Source organism: Sorex araneus, chromosome 10, assembly GCF_027595985.1.
Source record: "Sorex araneus isolate mSorAra2 chromosome 10, mSorAra2.pri, whole genome shotgun sequence".
NCBI lineage: Eukaryota > Metazoa > Chordata > Mammalia > Eulipotyphla > Soricidae > Sorex > Sorex araneus.
The window spans coordinates 64,808,759-64,830,346 of record NC_073311.1 but is presented as its reverse complement, the minus strand read 5'-3'; the positions used below and the strand labels follow the sequence as shown (position 1 = coordinate 64,830,346).

The 21,588-nt window shown below is 56.6% G+C and overlaps 1 protein-coding gene across 1 annotated transcript in view; it reads left to right on the top strand.

Annotated features, from left to right (window-relative positions):
* Positions 1 to 21,588, top strand: part of ITPR2 (inositol 1,4,5-trisphosphate receptor type 2) — a 317,220-nt gene that overhangs the window by 289,319 nt on the left and 6,313 nt on the right. The window contains 1 exon segment of the mRNA XM_055118479.1: positions 339 to 499. Within this exon segment, the coding sequence (XP_054974454.1) occupies positions 339 to 499 (161 nt within the window).

The following is a 21,588-nucleotide window of genomic DNA, read 5'->3' as shown; positions in this document are numbered from 1 at the left end:
CGGTACGGGACTGTCTCAAAAGGCGCATGTGTATGACCCAGCCGGCCCACCTCCTGGCATATGCCCCTCAGACCCCCAGCAATATGCTCAGCAGCTACCTGCTCTGTCTCCTCTCCCCGCTGCAGGGCTGCCAACAGCCGCACGGCGTCTGCGGCCGCGCCCCCACACCCCTGCTCGTGCACTGCGCCGGTGGCTTTGGCACAGCCGGCCCCTGGGGCGCTGCAGACGGCGGCTGGGCAGGGCTCGGGTCCTGCGTGGCTTCTGGGGTCGCCCCTTCCTGGGAAGGCGCCTCCTCCAGGAGGGCCGGAGCCACAGCGCCCTCGTCTTCCGCCCCACAGGACTCGAGAGGGACAAGTTCGACAACAAGACGGTCTCGTTCGAGGAGCACATCAAGGCGGAGCACAACATGTGGCACTACCTGTACTTCCTGGTGCTGGTGCGGGTGAAGGACCCCACGGAGTACACGGGCCCCGAGAGCTACGTGGCGCAGATGATCGTGGTGAGTGACTCAGGGCCCGGCCGCGGCCCCTGTTCTGAGACGCGTGCTCGGCCGCCCCCCTCACCCACAGACCCTCCGTCCCGGCCCAGCCCCTGCGACTCCCTGAGGGCGGCGGGGACGCACGCCCGAGTTCAGAGGCGGCGCGCTGCTGGCAGGGCGAGAAGCCGGTGACGTCCGTGGCAGCGCGCGGGATGGATTTTCACGGCGCCCACAGCACCCACGGGCCTGAACGTCCTTCTCGTGACCAGGAGCGTCACGCAGAGAGCATGGCCGAGGGGCTCTCAGACCCCCCGCCGCCAGGGAGGGTGGCGTCTCCCTCAGAGGGTCAGCGCCTGCCGGGGGCTGGCTGCAGCCTCTGAGACAAGCCCGCCTCCTAGTAACGAGGAAACCGGGGCTGGGGGAGGTTTGCACACAGACCTGCCCACTGAGCTCTCCTGCCCGACGGGAGGGGACGGCTGTGCGGCCTGTTTGGGAACCAGGCTTTGAAGACTGGGGGGGGTGTCAGGAGAGCTGGGCCCCTCCCTCCCTCCCGGGCGCAGCCTCCACTCACGCAGACACACTGCGAGGGGGGGAGCAAGCCGGGGGGAGGGGCTTTTAGAGGCTAACAGGCCGGTGAGCCGGGGTCACGCGCGGCTCTGCCTTGCCTGACAGGACTCGGGTGTCCGGGGGAGTCCGGAGTGGAGCCGTCGTCACCCAGCGTTCCTCAGGCTCCTTACCGACTGGGCTGAGCTGGTCTCTGCGTTTCCTCCTCTTTGGGGCGTGGGGCGCAGAGCACTCCTAACACAGTGCGTGGGGCCAGGTGACGTCGGGAATGGAGCCGAGGGGACCCCCCTGCGCCTTTAGCCCCCGGCCCATGTCCTGGGCCCGTAGCCCGATGTTCTCCAGGTGACCAGGGGCTGCACTAATCCAGCTCCCTGTCCTGTCCTTTCCCTGTGAGCCGGGAGGTGGTGGCGCACGTGTCCCAGACACGCACTGGGCATTCTCGGTCCCACGTGAGCACGGCTTGGCTTGTCTGCCGGGGTCGGAGGAACGTGGCCAATGCGACCCCGGAGTGGGGCCTCACGCGGCTCTGCTCTGTCAGTACGTGGGACGGACTGGGCTCACCGGGCCCCGTGATGCTCTCGGGCGGAGCCGAGGAGACAGACACTGCCGTGCGTGACGTGTCCCCTCTCCCGCAGCTGCGGGGTGCCGGGGCATGGAGAGCCGCCCCGGAGAGACCGAGACGGCGTCGTGCCTCGTGCGGGCCGGCCAGTAGCCAACGGTCTCGGCTTCCGGCGGCCCAGGAGCCCCCAAGAGCCCCAGCACTTGGTTCCCCAAGCAGAACGCGGAGTCTGGACCGCCCCTGCCCCGCCGGGGAGGGAACCCCAGCAGCCGCCCTTGCTCCATCTGCTCGAGGGTGAGAGACTTTGGGGGACGCCCAGGGCAGCGTCTCACTCCCTGGCGAGTATGTCAGTTCCCGCCTGCCCGGGCTCCCCGGCTCAGTCACAGCAACAGGCAACGTGCCCCGCGGTCCTCGGACCCCCTGGCAGCCGTGCTCACCCAGTGCGGCATGCCGGGCCGGGTGGACAGGCCGGTGCTGCCCTGTCCAGCTGGGGAGGGCTGCAGTGACCACACACCCAGAACTCAAGTATGCGCCGCCCGGGGACAAACCACCGGAGCAAGGACAGTGGCGCCACACAAAACCAAGGAGCACAGAGAATCAGGACAGGGAGAAACAGGAGCAGCCGCAGGAACGAACAGGAGAAAAGCCCTGGGCAGGAGTTGGCGTGCGGCAGAGTCTAGGGGAAAGAGGGCGCGGAACGGTTCTGAGTCTGCCCTGCGTCAGCCGTGAGACTAGGGGGACGCCACCGCGGGTCCCAGAGCCGGGAAGTACAGCGGGGGCCGGGGCAGGGGAGCGGCGTGCCTAGTGGTGGCAGCGGGAACAGAGACAGTAGGTGCGTGCGTTGTCAGACACAGCAGCTCACCCACCCAGAACGACAAGGGGGGAAAGAATTTGGAAAATGAAAACACCAGAAGATACCGAAGGAGATCAAGAGAAACAATACGGAGAGCAGGGGTCCTGGAAGGAAAGGGGGGAACGGGGGGCGGGGGGTGTCTTGTGAGTCAGTGAGCACCAGGCACTTCCCTGGAGTGGGGAGGGTGTGGGAGGGACTCGGAGACACCCTCGGACTTTATGATTGGTTAAAGCAGAGGGAAGGGCCTTGAAAGCAGCGAGAGAAAACCGGTGCTACACACACAGCACACAGTCCACGGATAGAACCACAGAACTTCCTGTAGACTCACGGGCCAGAAGGCGCACGGCACTGACTGTGCCAGAAGAAGCTTCCAACTGAGCATCAGATACCCAGTCAGGCTGTCATTCAGGTCTGGGGGACCTGCAGCAGCTGAAGGACTCTGCCTCCACATCACTGGCCTCCAGGGACGTGTGGGGACTCCCCGAGGGCTGGGAAGACAGTCAAAGCAAGGCAACGTGCAAGAGAAAAACTAGGAAAAGAATAATTCACAGTAAAAGTGGCGGGACATTTAGTAGTGAAGATTAAAAGATGACAGTAGTATAATTAACGAAAGTTACTATGAGTCAAGTGAATTCTAAATATAAAAATTAAAGTGAGATATAAAAAGCTTAAAGAGAAAGGGGGGAAGGTGCACATTTTAAAATGTTCTCAGTATAAATAGTCTATCAACTCAAAGCAAGACATGCAAGATATTTCGTCTGAACTGTATGGTGAATCGAAGCAAAATCTCACAGTAAGCACACAAAAGAGAATGAAAAAGAACTTAATCTCACTGCTAAAGAAAGTTAAATCAGGAGAAAAATGAAAAAAGCAGCAGAAAAGAACATTGTAAACCACCAAGTACTATCCAGCAAACTGGCAGTAAACTACCTTGGTACCAGCTGTCCCCTTAAATGTTAGGGGGCTAAACTTCCCTAACCAAAACACAGCACTGGATGAATCCATATCTTTAAAGGTGTGTGCCGCATCGCTTCAGAGAGATGCACTTTGAGCCCAAGGAGACTCACGGGATGAAAATGAGAGGATGGAGGGAACTGTCCCATCACATAGGGGGTTGAGAGGAAAGTAGATGCGGCTAAACATCAGCAAATAAAATAGACCTTAGGACAAGGACTCACAAAATAACAGAGATGGACGGCAGTGAGTGATAAAGGAAGCAGTTCTTCAGGAAAGATGCATCATGCACAGGCACCCAGTGCAGCGGAGAATCAAAATATAGAAAGGGCCCCAAAGGGAGATACTGACAGCACAATCGGGACTTTCCTGCTCTGCGTGCAGAGAGCATGTGTGTATGCGCGCACGTGTGTGTGCATGCATGTGTGCGTGCGTGTGCGTGTGTGTGTGTGTGTGTGTGTGTGTGTGTGTCACGGGCCCCTAAAGGGGAAACGACTCCTCTCTCTGATTATCTGGCAGCTGTCTGTGAACTCACAGACTCACGCATAGCCACAACCCCTGCACAAAGCCATTGATCCCAAGGAGATTGAAGCGACTGGACGTGGCAGGATGGGTGCAAATCCATCACGTTTGTCAGCCAACCCAAAATGTCTGAGGACAGGAAATCAATTAGGAGCCATCAGTCTTAAGTGACTTGGCTGGCCAAATGGGCTGAAGCGGTCCTGGAAGAACCTCCGTGTGAGAACACACATCCTTCCCCGAGTGCACACGCAGTGTCCCCACGGAGAGGCCACGGGCTGGGGTGCAGAGCAAGCCTCAGTCAAGTTTAAAAGGCTGAACTCATACCAGACATCACCCTCTGACCACAACCGATGATTTAGAGATGAATTCTAACTGGAGGAGGGGAAGGCACAGGCATCTGCAGAGTGAGCCCTGCGGGGCCCCGGGGAAAGGGAAGGAAAGCAGCAGCCAGCTGATACCCGGGGAGGAGAGGAAGTACTGCAGTACTGCGGTACCCAGAGGGAAGCTCAGCGCCCAGTGGAGGCCTGGAGGCCTCCAGGAAGCAATCAAGTCACACGTAAGAGAACTAGAGAACGAGAGAAACAGCAGAGTCCCGGGAAGGAAGGAGATAATCAGACTCAGAGTACAAATAAGCAAAACAGAACCCAGGAAGATCAGTGAGGGTCCATTTTTGTTAAATCAATTACATCTATAAACCGTGGGCTAGACTCATGATGAAAATAAAGGAAAGGGCTATAGTGACACAGGAAACCACAGCACACGGGGAGCCCCTTACTTGTGAGGCAAGAGGAGATGGTTCACATGGGGCAATAATGTTATTTAAAAGGAGCAGAATTTTTTAGAATTGTTGAAAATATTAAAATGACAGATCCATGGAGCTCTTCTCTCTCCCTCCAACAAGCCTATGGAGATGTCCAATATTTGTAAATGCTTATTCCATAGAAAGTGCAAATGAACGAAAAGATTGAAAGGATAGTAAAGGATCGGAATGGCAACAGCTTCCTCCAGTGGAAGACAGACTAATCTGACTGATTGATGGATTAAAAGACCAGTGGGGGCCAGAAAGATGGTTCAATGGTTAGAGTACTCATCTTTTTTTTTTTCTTTTCTCATCACAACAGAATGGGTTACTGAGATCTTTGCAGATCCTATTTTTTTTTTAATTAGTTTACCATGTGGAAAGTTACAAAGCTTTCAGGTTTAAGTCTCAGTTATACAATGCTCAAACACCCGTCCCTAGAGTACTCATCTTGAACACACAGTCTCCTCAGTCTGATCCCTGGCACTACGTGGCCCAAGCAGGCACCATCTCTCTGAGCTGTGCTGGGAGTGGCCCCTGGTGAAAAATGAAAATAAGGATGAATATAGACTGTCTATAAGTAAGACAGTTCAAGTGGGACACAGATCCCTTGAAGTACACAGTGAATCCAGTCAGCCTCCCCAAGGAATACGGTTTCCTCAGTCTGAAATAGGCTTAGGACACATGGTAAACAAAGTCAGGGAGATTCTTTCGTAGCGATAAAAGGCCCAAGGTCAACTTTTAAAGTCCAACAAAATTAGATGTAGCTCCCAGGTCGGTTTTATTTAGTGTAAAATATTAGCCTGTGAGAAAAGAGTAACTAATATCTGGGCGAAATCAGAGACTCGGGGAATGCTGAGGGGGCCGTGAGGGCAGGGGGGCTTGAGGAGACTGGGCGGGGGTGGGGGATGCAAAGCGAGGAAGGCTGGAGCCTCGAGCCCTGCCCTAGCTCTCTTGCCCTGTGCAGACATTTTAATTTTTAATGATGCACACCTGAAACTTACATAATACTATAATGCAGTGTCACTCCAATAAAAATATGTAAGTAACTAAAAATAAGCTATAGAATGGGACTGTCTGACATCTTCTGAACAGTAAGATCATTAAACAAAAACCTTAGAAAGAGAAAAAAGAGAATACACTTGCAGCCATGTCACACTGCTAGCTAGGATACACAGTCAACTCAGACAGCAGCAAAAGAACACAGAGCCCGGTCGTGAAAGAGGCTCTCAGCAGTCACTTCCCCAGTGAGTGAAGACAGGCGTCTGGTCAACACACACACACACACACACACACACACACACACACACACACACACACTGGGCATCACCTATCAGTGAAATATGGCGAGTGAACCCCTCAAACTATTTAGATGCTCTTATCAGAAACTCAAGGCACACAGAGGCGGGGCCACCGCGCAGGAATCCAGAGATACTGTAAACGGATGAAGAATCCGTCCTGGGCTGAGGCCAGGAAACGGCCTGGTGAGCGTGTGGGGAAGGACTGTCGCTGTGTGGCCCCCGCAGCAAACAGCAGGAGGCCCCTCAGAATATTTCTGAAGCAGAACCACCACGTGATTCCGCAGGGCCGGCCCTGGGCATCCGCCAGCGTGGTGTAAGGACTCTGTTCCCCAGAGAGATCCTGGTCTCCGCTGTCCATCCCAGCAGCTTCACGGTAGCCGAGTAAGGACCAGCAGCACATGACGGGGACAGAGCCTCCCGCGCACGCTCGCCCCGCAGAACTGTTCAGCGGAAGGCGGACTCTCGCCCTGGGCGCCGGCCTGGGTGTGGCTTGAGGGCATCCTGGGGCCGTCAGATGCAGGGTGGGCGCTTGCGGGCCAGGGGACAGCAGGGCACGCAGACGGGATGGCAACGAGAGGAGTGGTGGGGTGTGGGTAGAGGGTCTGCTGGGTGCTGGGGCTGGGGCGTGGCTCAGGAACACGTGAGACGCCACGCGTGGGATTGACTCGCTTGGAGAGAGGAAAGGACGGGAGCCTTTTATATCAGCGATCAGACAAATCCCTGGACCTGGGGGATAAGGAGATGGCTGGGACTGTCCCCAGGGGATGAGGAGATGGCCGGGACTGTCCCCAGAGGGACGGCTGTGGGGGGGGAGGGCGGCCACCGCCCAGCTTCAAAACCCTCCCTAAAGTCCTGGGCTGGCCAACCCGACGCAGAAGTGCCGTCACTCCAGGTTCCGAGCAGATCGTCCTGGAGAGGGGACGTAGTGTAGGGCAGCGGGCAGCCGGTGGGCACCTCCAGCTGCACACAGCGGCCTCTCCCCAGCTGTGGTGCTTCCGGTCTTCCTTTGCCAGTGGATGTTGCTGCTTATGTATTAATCGCGCTTTGGTTCACCCTGTGTTTGGTTGTTTGATTTGAGGTCCAGCCTTGGCACCGCCCAGAGCTTACTCGGAACCCTGTGCTCAGGGATCCCCTATGATGGTGCTCGGGACCGTACACGGTGCCGGGGCTCAAACCTGGGCCAGCCACACACAAGGCAAACGCCTTACCCTGGTACTGTCTGACAGCCCTTGGCTCAGCTGTGGCATCAGTGCACCGTCGGCGAGGACCCTCGAGCTCACGTGCTTATGAGCATCTGCTGTCGTTCCCGGCACGGCCACTGACGGCAGCTTCCCTAACTTCCTTCGGGTGTCTCAGGCCAGGTCTGGAGGGAATTAGAGCAAGGCCGCAGCCCGGGGTGCTGCCGTGGCCTGGACAGAGAGGGAAGCATCCGAGACAGACCTTTCTCTGGGGGGCCCAAAACACACATGGAGAGAACAGAGAGCACTAACACGCAGAGCTGCCACAGAAGCCTGCGGTCACCTGCCGTGATTCATAGACACGTGAAGGGACTGCAGGGGTTTGGAACGTGAGTTCCAGCACCTTCAGTGGGAAGTCGGAGACGCAGCAGGAAGGGCCCTTACCCTGCACGCGTGGGCCCCGGCTTTCCTTCCTGGCACCACCGGGAGTGATCCCTGAGCGGGATGCCAGGAGTGAGCCCCGAGCACTGCCAAGTGGAGCCTCCAAACTAAAAACATTAAAAAGATAAACACAGGGGCTGGAGCGATAGCACAGCAGGTAGGGCATTTGCCTTGCACACGGTCGGCCCGGGCTCAGTTCCCAGCATCCCATACTCCTGAACACTACCAGGAGTTAAGTCCGGAGTGCAGAGCCAGGAGTAACCCCTGTGCATCGCCGGGTGTGACCTCCCCCTCAAAATACAGAAATAAATAGATATATTTTAAGAAGAACACAGTGGGAAGGCAGAGGTGCGGCGGGAAGCTGCGGCCAGCTGCCCGTGTGTGGTGGACACACGGCCGAGGCGCGTGTGAACACGGGGTCTGGGCCCTCGGGGGTCTCCGCACAGGAGCCCACAGCCGGACGCAGAGCGGGCTTGCCCCGAGCATGTTTCCCTCCCAGCAGAAAGTCCCAAGGACGAGGAGGGGGGCGGCGTGGCGTCCTTCTGGTGAGAGGGGTCCAGTCACCTGCTCCCTTAGCCGCGTCCGGCGCCTTCTCGCGGCCGTTCCCCAGGTCCCGGCTCCGAGCCCACGTTGCTTGGCTTCCCGAGCGTCTGCGTCGTGCCAGTGGAGACGCCGGGCCCGTGAAAGTCAGGCGCCTTCCGAGACGCCTCTGCAGCCCCCGCCTCCGCCCCGGCCTCCGCTCCTGTGTGATTGTTGTGTGTCCTGATTATGAAGTGACGTGTTCCGAGTCTATTATTCCTGATTTATGCTAATTGCGTAATGGGAGCCAATTAGGCCAATTACGCAGCAGCTCGCTCTTCAGGGCCTGTTTCAAAGACTTTATGACTTAATGACACTTCTGAAATGTTTACATCTCCAGGCGGGCGAGGGGCCTCTGAGCTCGGAGGCACAATTAAGCGAGTGTGTGCATTCCGGAACTCCACAAGCCTCCTTCCTTCCCCACCCGCGTCTGGACTCAGACACGTGTCTCCAATTTAGGGGTGATCTTCCCCAGGTGCCAGCTCAGGGCTCCCTGGCCCGGCAGGAGGGACCCGACCCTGGTTTCCTGGCTGGAGTTGCGGCGTCTTAGCATCTCTCGGAGCCTCGGTGAAAGGGCTTGGGAGTGAGCCTGGGGACTGCCGTGCGGCTTGGGTGGGGACAGGGCGTGGGAACCGGAGCAGGCCCAGCTGCCTGGGGAGGGCTGCGGTCTGTGCTCCTCTCCTGGAAGTGCTCTGGGAGTCCCGGCACCTGCAGTCTGACGCTCGAGGGTCAGGGCTGGTCAACAGTCACGGCTCAGACCAGCCCCTGGGCCTCCCTCGGGTTGGACATGTTGCTGGCCTGCAGGGAACCGGGCGGGGCAGCAGGACCCAGCGGGCGAGGCCCGGGGTGCGGGGTTGGGAGGGCCCAGACAGGGGCGAGGTCGGCCCCATCCGTGCCCGGTGGCTTCAGCAGCCCGACACGGGCCCCTGCTGAAGTGACCTCTGCTTGTCGAGGCGCAGAGACTTGGGTGGAGTCTGGCCCACTGCAGCGGCCACCCTGCACCCCCGCCCCGGACGAGGCCCAGGCCCAGAACACGCAGTGGGTGGGGTGGGGGGCAGGGTGGCCGGCCACACAATGGCAGGAAGGCGTGGGCAGACGCGTCCCGTGGCTACGGCTTCCTGCCGGGAGCGGCCAGTGGCCCCAGCCGTGACAGCCCTGGCTCAGAGGAGCAGGCACTGGGGGCACAGAGCCGCGTGGGCGCCTGGGCCCAAGGACAAGGATGGCCGCGTGCACCAGAGCCCACACGCGCACCCCGACTGTAGGAGGCTCCCCGCTTCACAGCACAGCGCCAGGCCTGGGAGGAGCTGGCAGCTCACAGCACACCCAGCTGACTCGGGCGTGCGTGCACACGTGTACACACACATACATGTGCGCGTGTATGCACACACACGCACACATGTGCACACGCGTGTGTGCATACACACATGCATGTGCACATGCATGCACGCATGCACACATGTACACATGTACACGCATACACATGCATTCACACATACATGCATACACTCACATGTGCATACACACATGCGCACCCGCACACAGGCTGCACAGGCTGCCCGGACAGAGACATGCCCCTGAGACAGCCTAGGAAAGCACTTTCTTGGGGTGCAGAGGGGTGGGGCCCCATGCCCTGCCCTGGGCTCTGCACGGAGAGGACGGGGCGGACAGACTCCCGACCAACCGCCCAGGGCTGTGGATGGCCCGGCCCACAGCCCCTCCTCCTGCCCTGCCTCTGGCCTCAGAGCCTCTCTGGCATTGCCCTCGCTCTCCTCCCTCACCCCTTCCTACCTTCCTACACACCCGTTTGGCCCACGTGGGTTCTGCGGTGGACACCCCCGTACTCGTCTCTCCACCGCTGTCTTCTCGCACCCAAGTCCATGCCCCACAGGAGCTGAGCGTGCGTGGTTTGCTGGGGAGAGAGCCCGATAGTGACAGGGCAGGCCTTTCCGCCAGAGGCCCAGGCAGGGCTGCACCAGACCACGCAAGGGCTGCTCGTCCCGGGGCGGTGCAGGGGGGCGACCAGCAGGACAGGGTGGCGGCTCCCGCACGGCTCTCTTGGTCAGGCCCACCCTGTGGGAAGTGAGGCTCAGGGAAGCACGGAATTGCTCACAGAATTGCCACGTGCCGCCGCGGGGGTCTGAACGCGTGTCCGTCTGGGGCCTGTGCGGGATCCACCTCCAGCCGTGCCAGAGGCCGGACAAGAGTGAGCAGGAGGCGTCTCGCTGCTGGGGAGGAGGCAGAGCTGCTGAGGGCGGGAGCCTCCGGCCCTGACAGTGGAACCACTGGACTCTTCCGTTGGTGCAAGATTTGCTGAGGCCGCCGCTGCAGCCCTGGCCTCCGGGATTGAGGCGGGAGCAGAGACCTCACAGCCCGCCCCCGGAAGGCAGGCAGGGCGGGGAGCGGCCTGGGAGCTTGAGGACTTTGGGGGTCTGGTCCTGGCCCCACAGCTGAGGGAGGGCCGGGCCGCAGCCGAAACCCAGAGCCGACCGTGCGTCTGCAGCATGGCCCGGGCACGTGCGAGTGGACAGGGGCCCGTCCTGGCGCCACAGCTCAGAGGAAGCTTCCTCCCTCCCCAGGATCGAGCCGGGGCTGGTGGTACTGTTGGGCCGGGCAGGGGGAGGGGGACAGGAGCGGATGAAGAGAGGGGGGCTGCTGGGGTGGGGGCTGAGCCCCCGGCCCGCCTAGTTCCGCCTCAGCGCCCGGGTCACACAGCTGAGGAGAAGCAGGGTGTGGGGCTGAGGCTCTGGGACGGGCCCAAATGCCGCCCGGGAGAAGCGGCCGCATCACGGGGGCAGGTCTCAGCCGGGAGCACCGCAGAGGGGTCTCGGGGGCCCCGGGTGGTGGGAATCCTGATGCGGCTGTTGAGGTTGCGGGCGGGCAGGGAAGGAATCAGGGCTGGGGACGGCCTGGCCGGCGTCGGGCGCCTCACAGGCCAGGTGTTCCCAAGGGACAGTCGCACTCGGTGCTGTCGGGCGCCTCACAGGCCAGGTGTTCCCTAGGGACAGTCGCACTCGGTGCTGGTGCCACAGCCAACTCTTGGCTCAACACAGCTCCCAAGGGAAGGGAAGGGCCAGACGGGGCCGAGAAGAGGCTGCCGCAGGACAGCTCCAGGAGCCTTGGGTCCCGCCCCTCTGCCAGACCAAACGTTAGGCGGGACACGGTCTGTGCAGCCCACAGAGGCCCCTTGGCCACGGCGACCCCACCCAAGCCATTTCTACTTGTCTGCAGTCAGTCTCCCGCTCTCGGCGCCTTCCTAAGGAGATTCCTTCCCGCTGTGCCCAAGAAAATTGCTTCCCGGTTCTCCTCGTTCCCGTCAGGCCCCGCCAGGCTCTCGGCCGGCTTTCTGGAAGACCAGGTCCACACTGGCGGACTCTTTACTCAGAACTCTGGCTTCCTTCCAGGGAGGAGCGGACGCGTCCAGGAATGAGCTGGGGGTCCGTCAGGCTGGGGTCCCGCTCCGCGCCCGGCCCAGGGAGATCAGGTGCCGGTTGGCAGAGCCCGCGCTGCCGGCAGCCTCCTCTCCTGAGGACTGTGTGTGTCAGCTGCGGGACCTGCTGAGTCTGACACCTGTGACGCTCAGCACTTCCGCCTCAGGCATCACTTCAGGTCCTCTCGGCGGTGTCCCTTGCTCAAGAGACTCGGGGTGGTTGAAGCATGGCTCTGAGGTGGGTCGCCTCAGCTGTGTGCCTGTCTCCTCCCCCGGGGGTGGGGAGAGCTCAGCTCTGTGTGACTGGGGCTCATCGTGCCCCTAGAGCCCACGTGGCCGAATTAAGTGCCTCTCTGTGGGCCCAGAATGTCCTTCAGCCGCTCCCACACCTGACCGCGCACAGAGGCGTGACGCTCGCTGGCTGTCACGTGCTCTGAGTTGCTACCAGTGGCAACAGGGTAGAGCCGAGGTGAGGCGTGGGAGACCATCACGCTGTCCCGGGCCCAGGAGGTCTGACTCAGGTGGATCCGCTTGGTTCTTCCCCCCTGTCATGCCCGTCACTTCAAGCTGCACTGAATCCATCGTCCTCTCTCTTCCCATGATGGGGTGCAGAGCGGGGCTCTCAGGGTGTCCTGGCAGGGACACGGGGACAGGCGACCATGGGCACTGAGCCAGGGGAGGTCATCAAAGCACAGATCTTCCGTGTCCTCCTTGCATCTTTGCTGGTGGAAGAGCCCCCCCCCCCCGCCCGGACCCCCAGCCCAGCCCCTGTGTCTGCATGGAGGGATGACACAGGAGCCCCCAGCTCTTGCTCCTCGGGCCCATTCAGCTCTTCACAGGAGAATTGTCACTTTGCATTGTCACTTGGGCCGCGTGGCTCCACGTCGGGACCATCCCACATTTGGAAACATCCCGTGTAAAGTACACAGCACAGTTTCGAAAGAATTCTCTGGCCCTCTCAGATTCCGTCTCCGTTTGTGGTCCGTCATTTTTAACTCTGAGAGAGACTTCGAGGTATTTACATTACATTCCAAGGTGACTGGCATTTTGAAATGACTGATTTGAAAAATAACAAAACACAGAAATCCGAAAAGCAAAACCTCCTAATTCAGGCGTGACGTGTTGGCAAAGGGAGCTGTACGCTGAGGAAGACCTGGGGTTTTCTTTGAGTTTTGTGATATTCCAGGCCCTCATCCTGTATCCACCCGTGATTTCCACCAATTCTTTCTTCACGAGAACTGAGTGGCTTCCAAAGTCTTCAGTCCAACACCGGAAATAGCAATAGACTCGTACTTTGAATAGGTCTCTACAGAAGACTTTGACTGTGTTAATGTTTGTTTTCTATTACAAACAAGAAGCAATTCTGGCAGGAATTTTGGAGTGATCAAAATCAGACTATGAGGTGGAGGGCTCCAAAATCAACATACAAAAGTGTGTTCATTTCTATACACCAATAATTTACTAGCAAAAAGAAAAGTAAGAAAAATGCTCCCTTTTATCTCTGCATCAAAACCAAATGCTTGAGAAAAGTGTAACCAAAGAAATGAAAAGACCTGTGTGTTGCAAACTCTAGGAGGTTTCTGAAAGAAAAGACAGAGATGGAAAGATATCCCATGATCTTGGAAGAATTGCACTGTAGCACTGTCATCCCATTTTTCATTGATTTGCTCGAGCTGGCAACAGTAACGTCTCCATTATGAGACTTGTCATTACTGTTTCTGGCATATCAAATACATCACGGGTAGCTTGCCGGGCTCTACCGTGCAATTGGAAGAATTATCATCTTCAGAGCGGCTAGATTCCCTCAAGCAGTATAGGGGCAGTGTAGTTGTTACTGAAATCCAAGTGGCATTTTTATAGAACTAGAGCATGTGTGTGTGCGCACACACACGCACGTGTGCGTGCATGCATCATGAATTGTATTTGGAACTATAAAATAGCCAAAGTTACTCGGAGGGAAAAAAAGAACAAAAAATAAAGGTACCACTTCCCAATTTCAAACTATACTAGCAAACAGTAGTCATGAAAACCATCTGTTGTTGCAATAAAAGCAGACATAGAGGTCAGTGGAGCAGGGTTGAGGGCCCAGAAATGGCCCCCTATGAATGTGGACAATGACGCTCCGGCCAAGTGGCCGAGACGACAGTGCCAGGAGCAAGGAGGACCTCAGCAACAAGTGGCACTGGAGAAGCTGGAAGGCCACGTGCAAAATCAGGGAGGTAGATCACTGACACCTACACAGAAATGGATCCAAATGGATGGATGACTGAAACCTAAGGCCTGACCCCTAGCCCCCAGAGAGGAAACGCAGACCCCAAACTCTGACACCCACAGAGATGCCTTCGGGTGTCAGCTCTGATGGCAGATGAAGCAGAAGCACAAACAAGGTAACTGGGACTCCATCAAGCTTCGCAGCTTCTGTCCAACTAGAGAAACACCACAGAAGCCAGAAGGCAGCCGGCGGGCTGGGAGCGGGAGGTTACACATCGGACAGATAGATGATGAATCTGTATCGTGCGAAATACTTTTAAAACCCAATTCAGACTTGAGCAGATCAGAACAGACGCTTCTCCGAAGAAGACATGCAGGTGGTCAGCAGGAACGAGAAAAACTAAGGAGCATCCATCAGAACCACAAGAAGTTATCTCACATCTGGACAGTGGCCTGTGTCATGAGACTGGAAACGTGACAAACAACTGGAGGGTGTGAAAACGCTGGCCCACTGTCAGTGAGAACATAGCTTGGTGCAATCCCTAGGTAACATGGTATGGCAGTTCTTTAAAATGTGAAAAATATAAATAGCACGCCAAATACAAGCAACACCCAAAGAACATGTGAACACTCATTTGGAAAGGTATGTGCACCCCCGCGTTCATGGCAGCGTTACTCACAAAAGCCAAAACATGGAAACAACTTAGGCGGTTATCCACAGATAACCAGATGGAGAGGCCAGTCGGCACGCTCATGGGATTCTGTCTGGTGTTAAAAAGGGAAAACACTGCCTTTTGCAAAACCATGGAAGGAAGCCGAGAGATACTGTAAGAGAAATAGAAAGTCGCAGACAATGACAGGTGGCTGCTCTCGGAAGGGGAGTCGGAAGAAACCACGCAAACAGACAAGTGATGGAAAGAACTCTAGACTCTGAAAAATGTGCCACTTCCCAGGGAAGAGGCGGGAAGGAGCCAGGAGCCCACGCAGAGTGGGGGCTGAGGCATTACCGGGACTTACTGACATGGTATTTACACGGTATCATGTGGATCCCTAGCGCCAGGCTAAAATAGGATCTTGACAGTGAAAGAGGCGCCCATCAGAGCGAGTAGGGATCTCACCGTATAGGTAATAGTTGCACACCGTGCAGCAGACAGAGGGCAAGCAGCCGGCAGATACAAAGAACTCATAAAGCTCAAACGGAAAAAGGCCCATTGATTGATGAGAAAAGGACCCAGATAGACCCTTGTCCAGAGAATTCACCGCAGGGACCCAGCGAACCGTGGAAGGCTGTTCTGAGGGTCTCCTCCTGGGACCTGCGGAGGGAAAACACAGTGAGGTGTCACCACACCATGACAGCGGCTCTTACCAGGAAGCCAAGAGGCCAACGTTGGGCAAATGAGTCTGGAGGAAAAAGGGGCTCGCGAACACAGCAGGGGGGGCTGCCTCTGGAGAGCCTGATGGCGTTTCTCAGCAGGCCAACAAGAGACATCTGGGGCCGGAGAGGGTACGGCAGAGAGGGCACTCGCCTTGCATGCAGCCCACCCAGGTTCGGTCCCTGCCACCCCACCGGGCTCCCGGAGCCCCACCAGGAGTGAGCCCTGAGCACAGCCAAGTGTGACCGAAAAGCAAGTCACCTCTCTGCTGCCTCCCTCTCCCTCCTCCTCTGAGAACCATCCCCCTGCTTCTAAAGTGAGTTTGGAATCCGCCCGCTCCTGCTTCTCCGGCCCAGTTGGTGGGTGAGCGGGCCACCGGCTTCACCAGCAGGGGACCCGGAGAGAAATAAAGACAGATCTCTAGTGAGTTCACTTCCAGTCAAGCTGGACGGTAGAGGCGGCTCGAGGAGCACCGAGAGTCTGGCCAGGGCCACGCCCGAGAGTGGCTGTCACCGAAGCAGTTGATTTAACCTCAGCCGCAGTGACCTGGTCTGTTAAAAAACAAAACACCCGACCCACCCAACATTCTCTACTGAAATCCTCGGGCCTGTGTTTGGAGACCTCCAGCACTGAGTGCTGCAAATGATACGCAGCCAGCGGCATTTCTAACCTCGGGATCCAGCAGGGCTCCGTACGGGCGAGCAGGACCCGCACGTCAGGGTTAAAAACCAGAGATCGAGAGAGCCCTGCCAAGGTATTTACCCGCCGCTTGCTCTACTCGGTGAAAAACAAAGGAGCGAACTGAATGTGTCGGAAAGCCTCTTCCAGCTCTGCTGTTCTGTGGTTTTAGAATCAAAACCACAAGTGTGGACAGTCTGGGAGAGTCGTTACCAGCCAGGACGCAGATGGTGGGACTCGGATTCCTATAAGGATCTGCTCGTTCGGGTGGCCGCCAAGTGACCCGGCACTGGCTTCCAAATGAGCTCTGCAGGACGTGACCTCATGGGGAGAAGGTTACGGTGAGGTCACCAGGTTTGGTCTGGGCAAGGGAGAGAGAACAGAGGCAGGTCCGCAAGCCCTGCTGGACGCTGCCTTTTGTCCTTCCTCTGTGTCTAATCCAGCGTGACCTGTTAAGGAGCAGGGATTACTTTCTGTCGCTAGAGAGACGGGGCACGGGGGAGCATCAGACGGGCCCGGCGAGAGACCGGGGGGAGGCCAGGGGGAGCTCAGGACGCAGCTCCCTGACTGGTTACAGACCAGCCGGACCTGAGGTGCAGGAGCCACGGAATGGGGCTGACTGAGGAATGGGCAGATGGGGGCTGTTTGTCACGGTCACACGGTGGGTTCCCAGCACAGAGGATCGTTCCTACTGCTTATTTTTACATTTTTCTAGGTTTTAAATCTGGTTCTCTTGCCAGATTTCTTGTCTTCATACGACTCACGTGCTCTTCCATACCTGCATCAGGAGTCCTTGTCAGATTTTCTCTGAGTCTGTTTGCAAACCTGCTTTGGGAAATCTTAGGGCTGTGGTGGAGGCGAAGGTTACATCATCTTTAGTGACAGAGAAGACACTGGTCATGTAGAAGTCAGGTGAGGAAGCAGATTGACAAATTGTATCCGTGGGGAAAAGGGCAACAGCTGTGTCATGTGGTATTTACTGAACAAGGAGAAAAGGGTTAAAGTGTATATGAAAAAGGAATCGTCTTGTTCAATTGAAATGGCCTAGTGATATCTCTTACATTAAGAAATATTTCAGCATTTCTCTCAAATCCAATTTAGGATTTGAAGCAGCGGCCTCAAAGGGCCTTCACAGATTAAAGTTTATGCCTAAAGATTTAAATGGGGCTGTGCAGGGCTGGAGAGGTAGTACACGGGGTAATGCACTTGCCTTGCACGTGACCGAGTTGGGTTCAGCCCCCAGCTCCCCAGATAATCCTCCGAGGCCCACGGGATCCTTAAGCACAGAGCCATGAGTGAGCACTAAGCATTGCTGGGTATGGCCCAAACCAAGAGAATTTTTTTTTAATAAATGAGGGACATGCATGCTATATATAACAGACGCCTCAGCGGTCATTCCACAGACTTCAGAGAACTGTAGTACTTGGACAGTAAGTACTTAGTAGCTTGGAAAACTGAGGAGGAAAGTCACGGTTTGGACTCTTGAGAGGCCCTCATGGTCCACCCTTCCTGGCTGTGGGGAGAGGGAGGGTTTCCGGAGGAGCCAGGGGAGAGCTTCCGGCCCTTTCTGCCCTGACCGTGAGTCGCTTTGCTTTCCTGATGGTTCTCCAAACTGCCAGTGGAGGCATTGTTCGAAGTACTCTGGAATGTTCTCTCAGTAGAGTTGCACTGTGGTGATCCGGATTGTCCCCTCAGGAGGAGTGGCTGTTTATCATGACCTGCATTGTCCTGTCAGGAGTGGCTGCTTCATGGTGGCCTGTCTGTCCTCTCAGGAGTAGCTGCTCTGGGGTGGCCTGTCTGTCCTCTCAGAAGGCAGCATAAGCCCAGTCCACACTCGGGTGCTGAGTGGAAACAGAAGCTTCTGGCAGTAGGAGGACTGCTCTGCTGAAAACTTGCATCATCTGGGTTGTTCTGTTTGGGTTTGGTGGCTGGTGCTCAGGAGCCCCTCCTGTCCCTTTCTCTCCATCCAAGGAAACCCTGAGACAACAGTGCAGATGGCTGTGTAGACTGTCCTTGAGTTACTCCAACACACCCAAGAATCTGGAACTTCGCTTGTTTGTTTTGGCCTCCCAAGTGGTGCTCCCAGTGGGGCCGGCACCACAGCACCGGGCCTGTGGGTGCCGCGTTGCTCGGACCGTGGTGTCAGGGGTCAGTAGGGCCACCTCGGCAGCCTCCGGGCCTGCACCCACCAATGCCCGCTGGTGCTGGGGATTGGACAGGGGTCAGCTGCTCAGCAGGCCCAAGCCCTGACCGCTGTCCTCACTCCTGTCTGCTAGGCACGAGCGCGGTCCTCAGCCCTGGCCGCCGGCTCGTGTTCTGAAGGTGGAACTAGGAAAGGGCTGTGGTTGGGTGATCTCTGATGGTGACCCTCCTGCTCGGGAAAAATAGAAGCATAGGCCGACGCCCCTTCTGGAGGGTCAGCAGTTGGCGAACGTCTCAGTTCCACGCCCAAGCTAGCAAAAAGGCTGGTCAGCAGGGGTGCCGGTAACGGCCGTTTCAGCGGTGTTTGAAACTGAGCTTGAAGCTGGCAGGGCCCTTCCTTACTGTTTGCAGTTTAGTGCCTTTTCCCAGTTTGTGCTTCTGTCGTGGGGGTTAGCCATGAGGCTGGCAGGAAGGACAGTTTGTGGATCACACTGGCAACGTCTTTAAGGAAAGCAGAAAGCAGAGCCCGGCTGGCGTCGGGAAAGAATGTTTGTTGTATAATCGTGGAACATGTGCCAGCCAGCGGGAAGGGGGCGTTTGGTGATTATTTGAAGAGAGATTTCTCCTGTGTCTTTTTCAAGGAATCCCGGAGAGAGGAGGGCGTGATTTTCCAGTTTAAAATACGCTATGGATTTTATGGCAGCTTGGGCAAAGCGGAAGAGCAATGCCACCTTACCCGAGGGTGCCGGCCAGGACGGCCCCTGGTGTGTGTGCCAGGGGCTGTGCTGGAACGTTTGGCCCTCCTTGCCCCGGGCGGTCTGGCTTTGCTGAAACACTTTAGCAGTCCTCATCACCTCAGACAGAATTCTCCCGAAGACTCCTAGGGCTGGAGAGATGGTACAGTGGCTGGGATGCTTGTTTTCCACGGAGCCGACCTGAGTTTGACCCCCAGCACCCCTGAAGTTCCCCGAGCACCACCAAGAGTGGTCCCTGAGTGCAGAGCCAGAAGTGAATCCTGAGTAGGCTGGGTGTGGCCTCCAAAATAAAACAAACCAAAAAAGAATCTATTTTAGCTCCTTCAAATGACCGGTTTACCTTTTAATTAAAACATTTTGTTCCTTTCACTTAGCACGCAGATATTATCCAGAGTTCCTTTCCTGGAGAGAGCAGCTTTTGTGCTGCCTAACTTCTAGAATGAGTGGCCAGCCAAGTGCGGGCGTTGGGGAATTTACAACAGGAAGTGCATGAATGACGGCAGGTTCAGGCTCGGAGGATGTCCTATGTGTCAGAGCAGCGAAAGCTCCCGCCAAAGGAGCTCCTGGGCTTCAGACTGGAGGTTACACTGTACCAAGGCACAGTGACAATAATCTGAGTTTCCACTGGAGGTTACACTGTTACCAAGGCACAGGGACAATAATCTGAGTTTACACTGGGGGTTACACTGTTACCAAGGCACAATGACAATAATCTGAGTTTCTACTGGGGGTTACACTGTTACCAAGGCACAGGGACAAATCTGAGTTTCCACTGAAGGTTACACTGTATCAAGGCCTGTTATTTAAACACTGAGGCTTACAAAGTTGTCCATGATATATTTGTTTCAGGTGTTCAATATTCCAGCACCAATCCCACCACCAGTGTGACCTACAGGATTGTCCCCATATCCTCACCCACCCCCACCAGGCCTGCCCCCTTAGTGGCATAAAATCATTTATATTATTTGTTACAAGTAATGGAACTGACTAATGCAGTTATCAAAAAATACTTCAGTAAGAAAAAAATCGTGAAAATTGTATCTTACCAGGGGGTCATTGAGTCCTTGTCTGAGGGTTTACCAAACAGTTGTTGCTGGTTATTTTTGATTATTGGACTTAGGTGTCTTCTATGCTACTTTCCCACCTAATTTGGTGGTTCCTACTGGGATGTCAGCCTTCTGGAACTGGAGCTGTGGCAGATGCGGCCACCCACTCCATAGCACTGTGGCACTGTCTCTACCACTGTCATCCCATTGTTCATCGGGCACCAGTAACATCTCCATTGTGAGACTTGTTTTACTGTTTTTGGCATATCAAATACACCACGGGTAGCTTGCCAGGCTCTGCTGTGCGGGCGGGATACTCTTGGTAACTTGTGTTCTCCGAGAGGGACTGAGGAATTGAACCCGGGCCGGCCACGTGCAAGACAAATGCCCTACCTCCTGTGCTATCGCTCCAGTCACCCACTCCAGTAACTCCAGTACCTGGACCGTGAGTCTACATGGCAGCTGGAGCTTCCAGAAGTATGAAGGAGGGGGGTTGAGGGACGGTTTCCCGCCCCCGCTCTGAGAAGCCCCCAGAGTTCCCAGCCTGAAGATCAGTTCCCAGCCTAAAATTTTTAGCCATTTTCTGCAGAGCTTAGTTGCGAGGCGGTGGCGTTGGATGTTGGCATGACAGCGGCTGTGGGGGTGTGAGTGCGTCTCTCCCGGCTTTGGCAGGCAGAGATTCAGCGCCTGCCCCCTCCCGATGGCGCCCCAGAGTTTTCAGCCAGGAGATAGGTGTATCTGTGAATTTTTGTGGCTGGTTGACCCTTTCCATGAGTCTCTAAAGCTGGGCCATCGGATGAGCTTATATGGCGGCCACGGTGGGACATGGATGACATATGGTGACCACGGTGGGACATGGATGACATATGGTGGCCACGGTGGGACATGGATTAGCTTACATGGCGGCCACGGTGGGACATGGATTAGCTTACATGGCGGCCACGGTGGGACATGGATGAGCTTACATGGCGGCTGCTGTGGGACATGGATGAGCTTACATGGTGGCTACGGTGGGACATGGATGAGCTTATATGGCGGCTGCGGTGGGACATGGATGAGCTTACATGGCGGCTGCGGTGGGACATGGATGAGCTTACATGGCGGCTGCTGTGGGACATGGATGAGCTTACATGGCGGCTGCTGTGGGACATGGATGAGCTTACATGGCGGCTGCTGTGGGACATGGATGAGCTTATATGGCGGCTGCTGTAGGACATGGATGAGCTTACACGGTGGCTGTTGTGGCACATGGGTGTTTTTTAGTTTGGGGTTTATTTGAGGTCTGTACCTCATAGTGCTCAGGGCTGATTCCTGACAGGGCTCAGGGGACCTTCTGCAGTGCTGGGGACAAAATCCAGGCTGGCCCTGTGCAGTGCAGATGCCTTCTAGTTGTTGGGTTTCCCTTTGGTTTTTCTTATTTTTCAGTTTCTGTTCTTGGGCCACACCTGGTGATGCTCAGGGCTTACTCCTGACTCTTACTCAGGGATCACTCCTGGTAGTGCTCGGGGAACGGTACGGGGTGCTGGAGATTGAACCCCGGTCCGCTGCGTGCAAGGCAAGCACCTTCCCCACCACCTGTCCCGCCCACAACTGTTGGACTTTCGGAAAAGATGGTGTCCCTGGTAGGTCAGGCTGGCGGTGAGCCAGAGTCCCCCGAACAGCACACCGAGAGACCCCGCATCCTCACTGCCATGCTCCGAGCTGGACGGGTAGGGGCGGGAGTCGTGC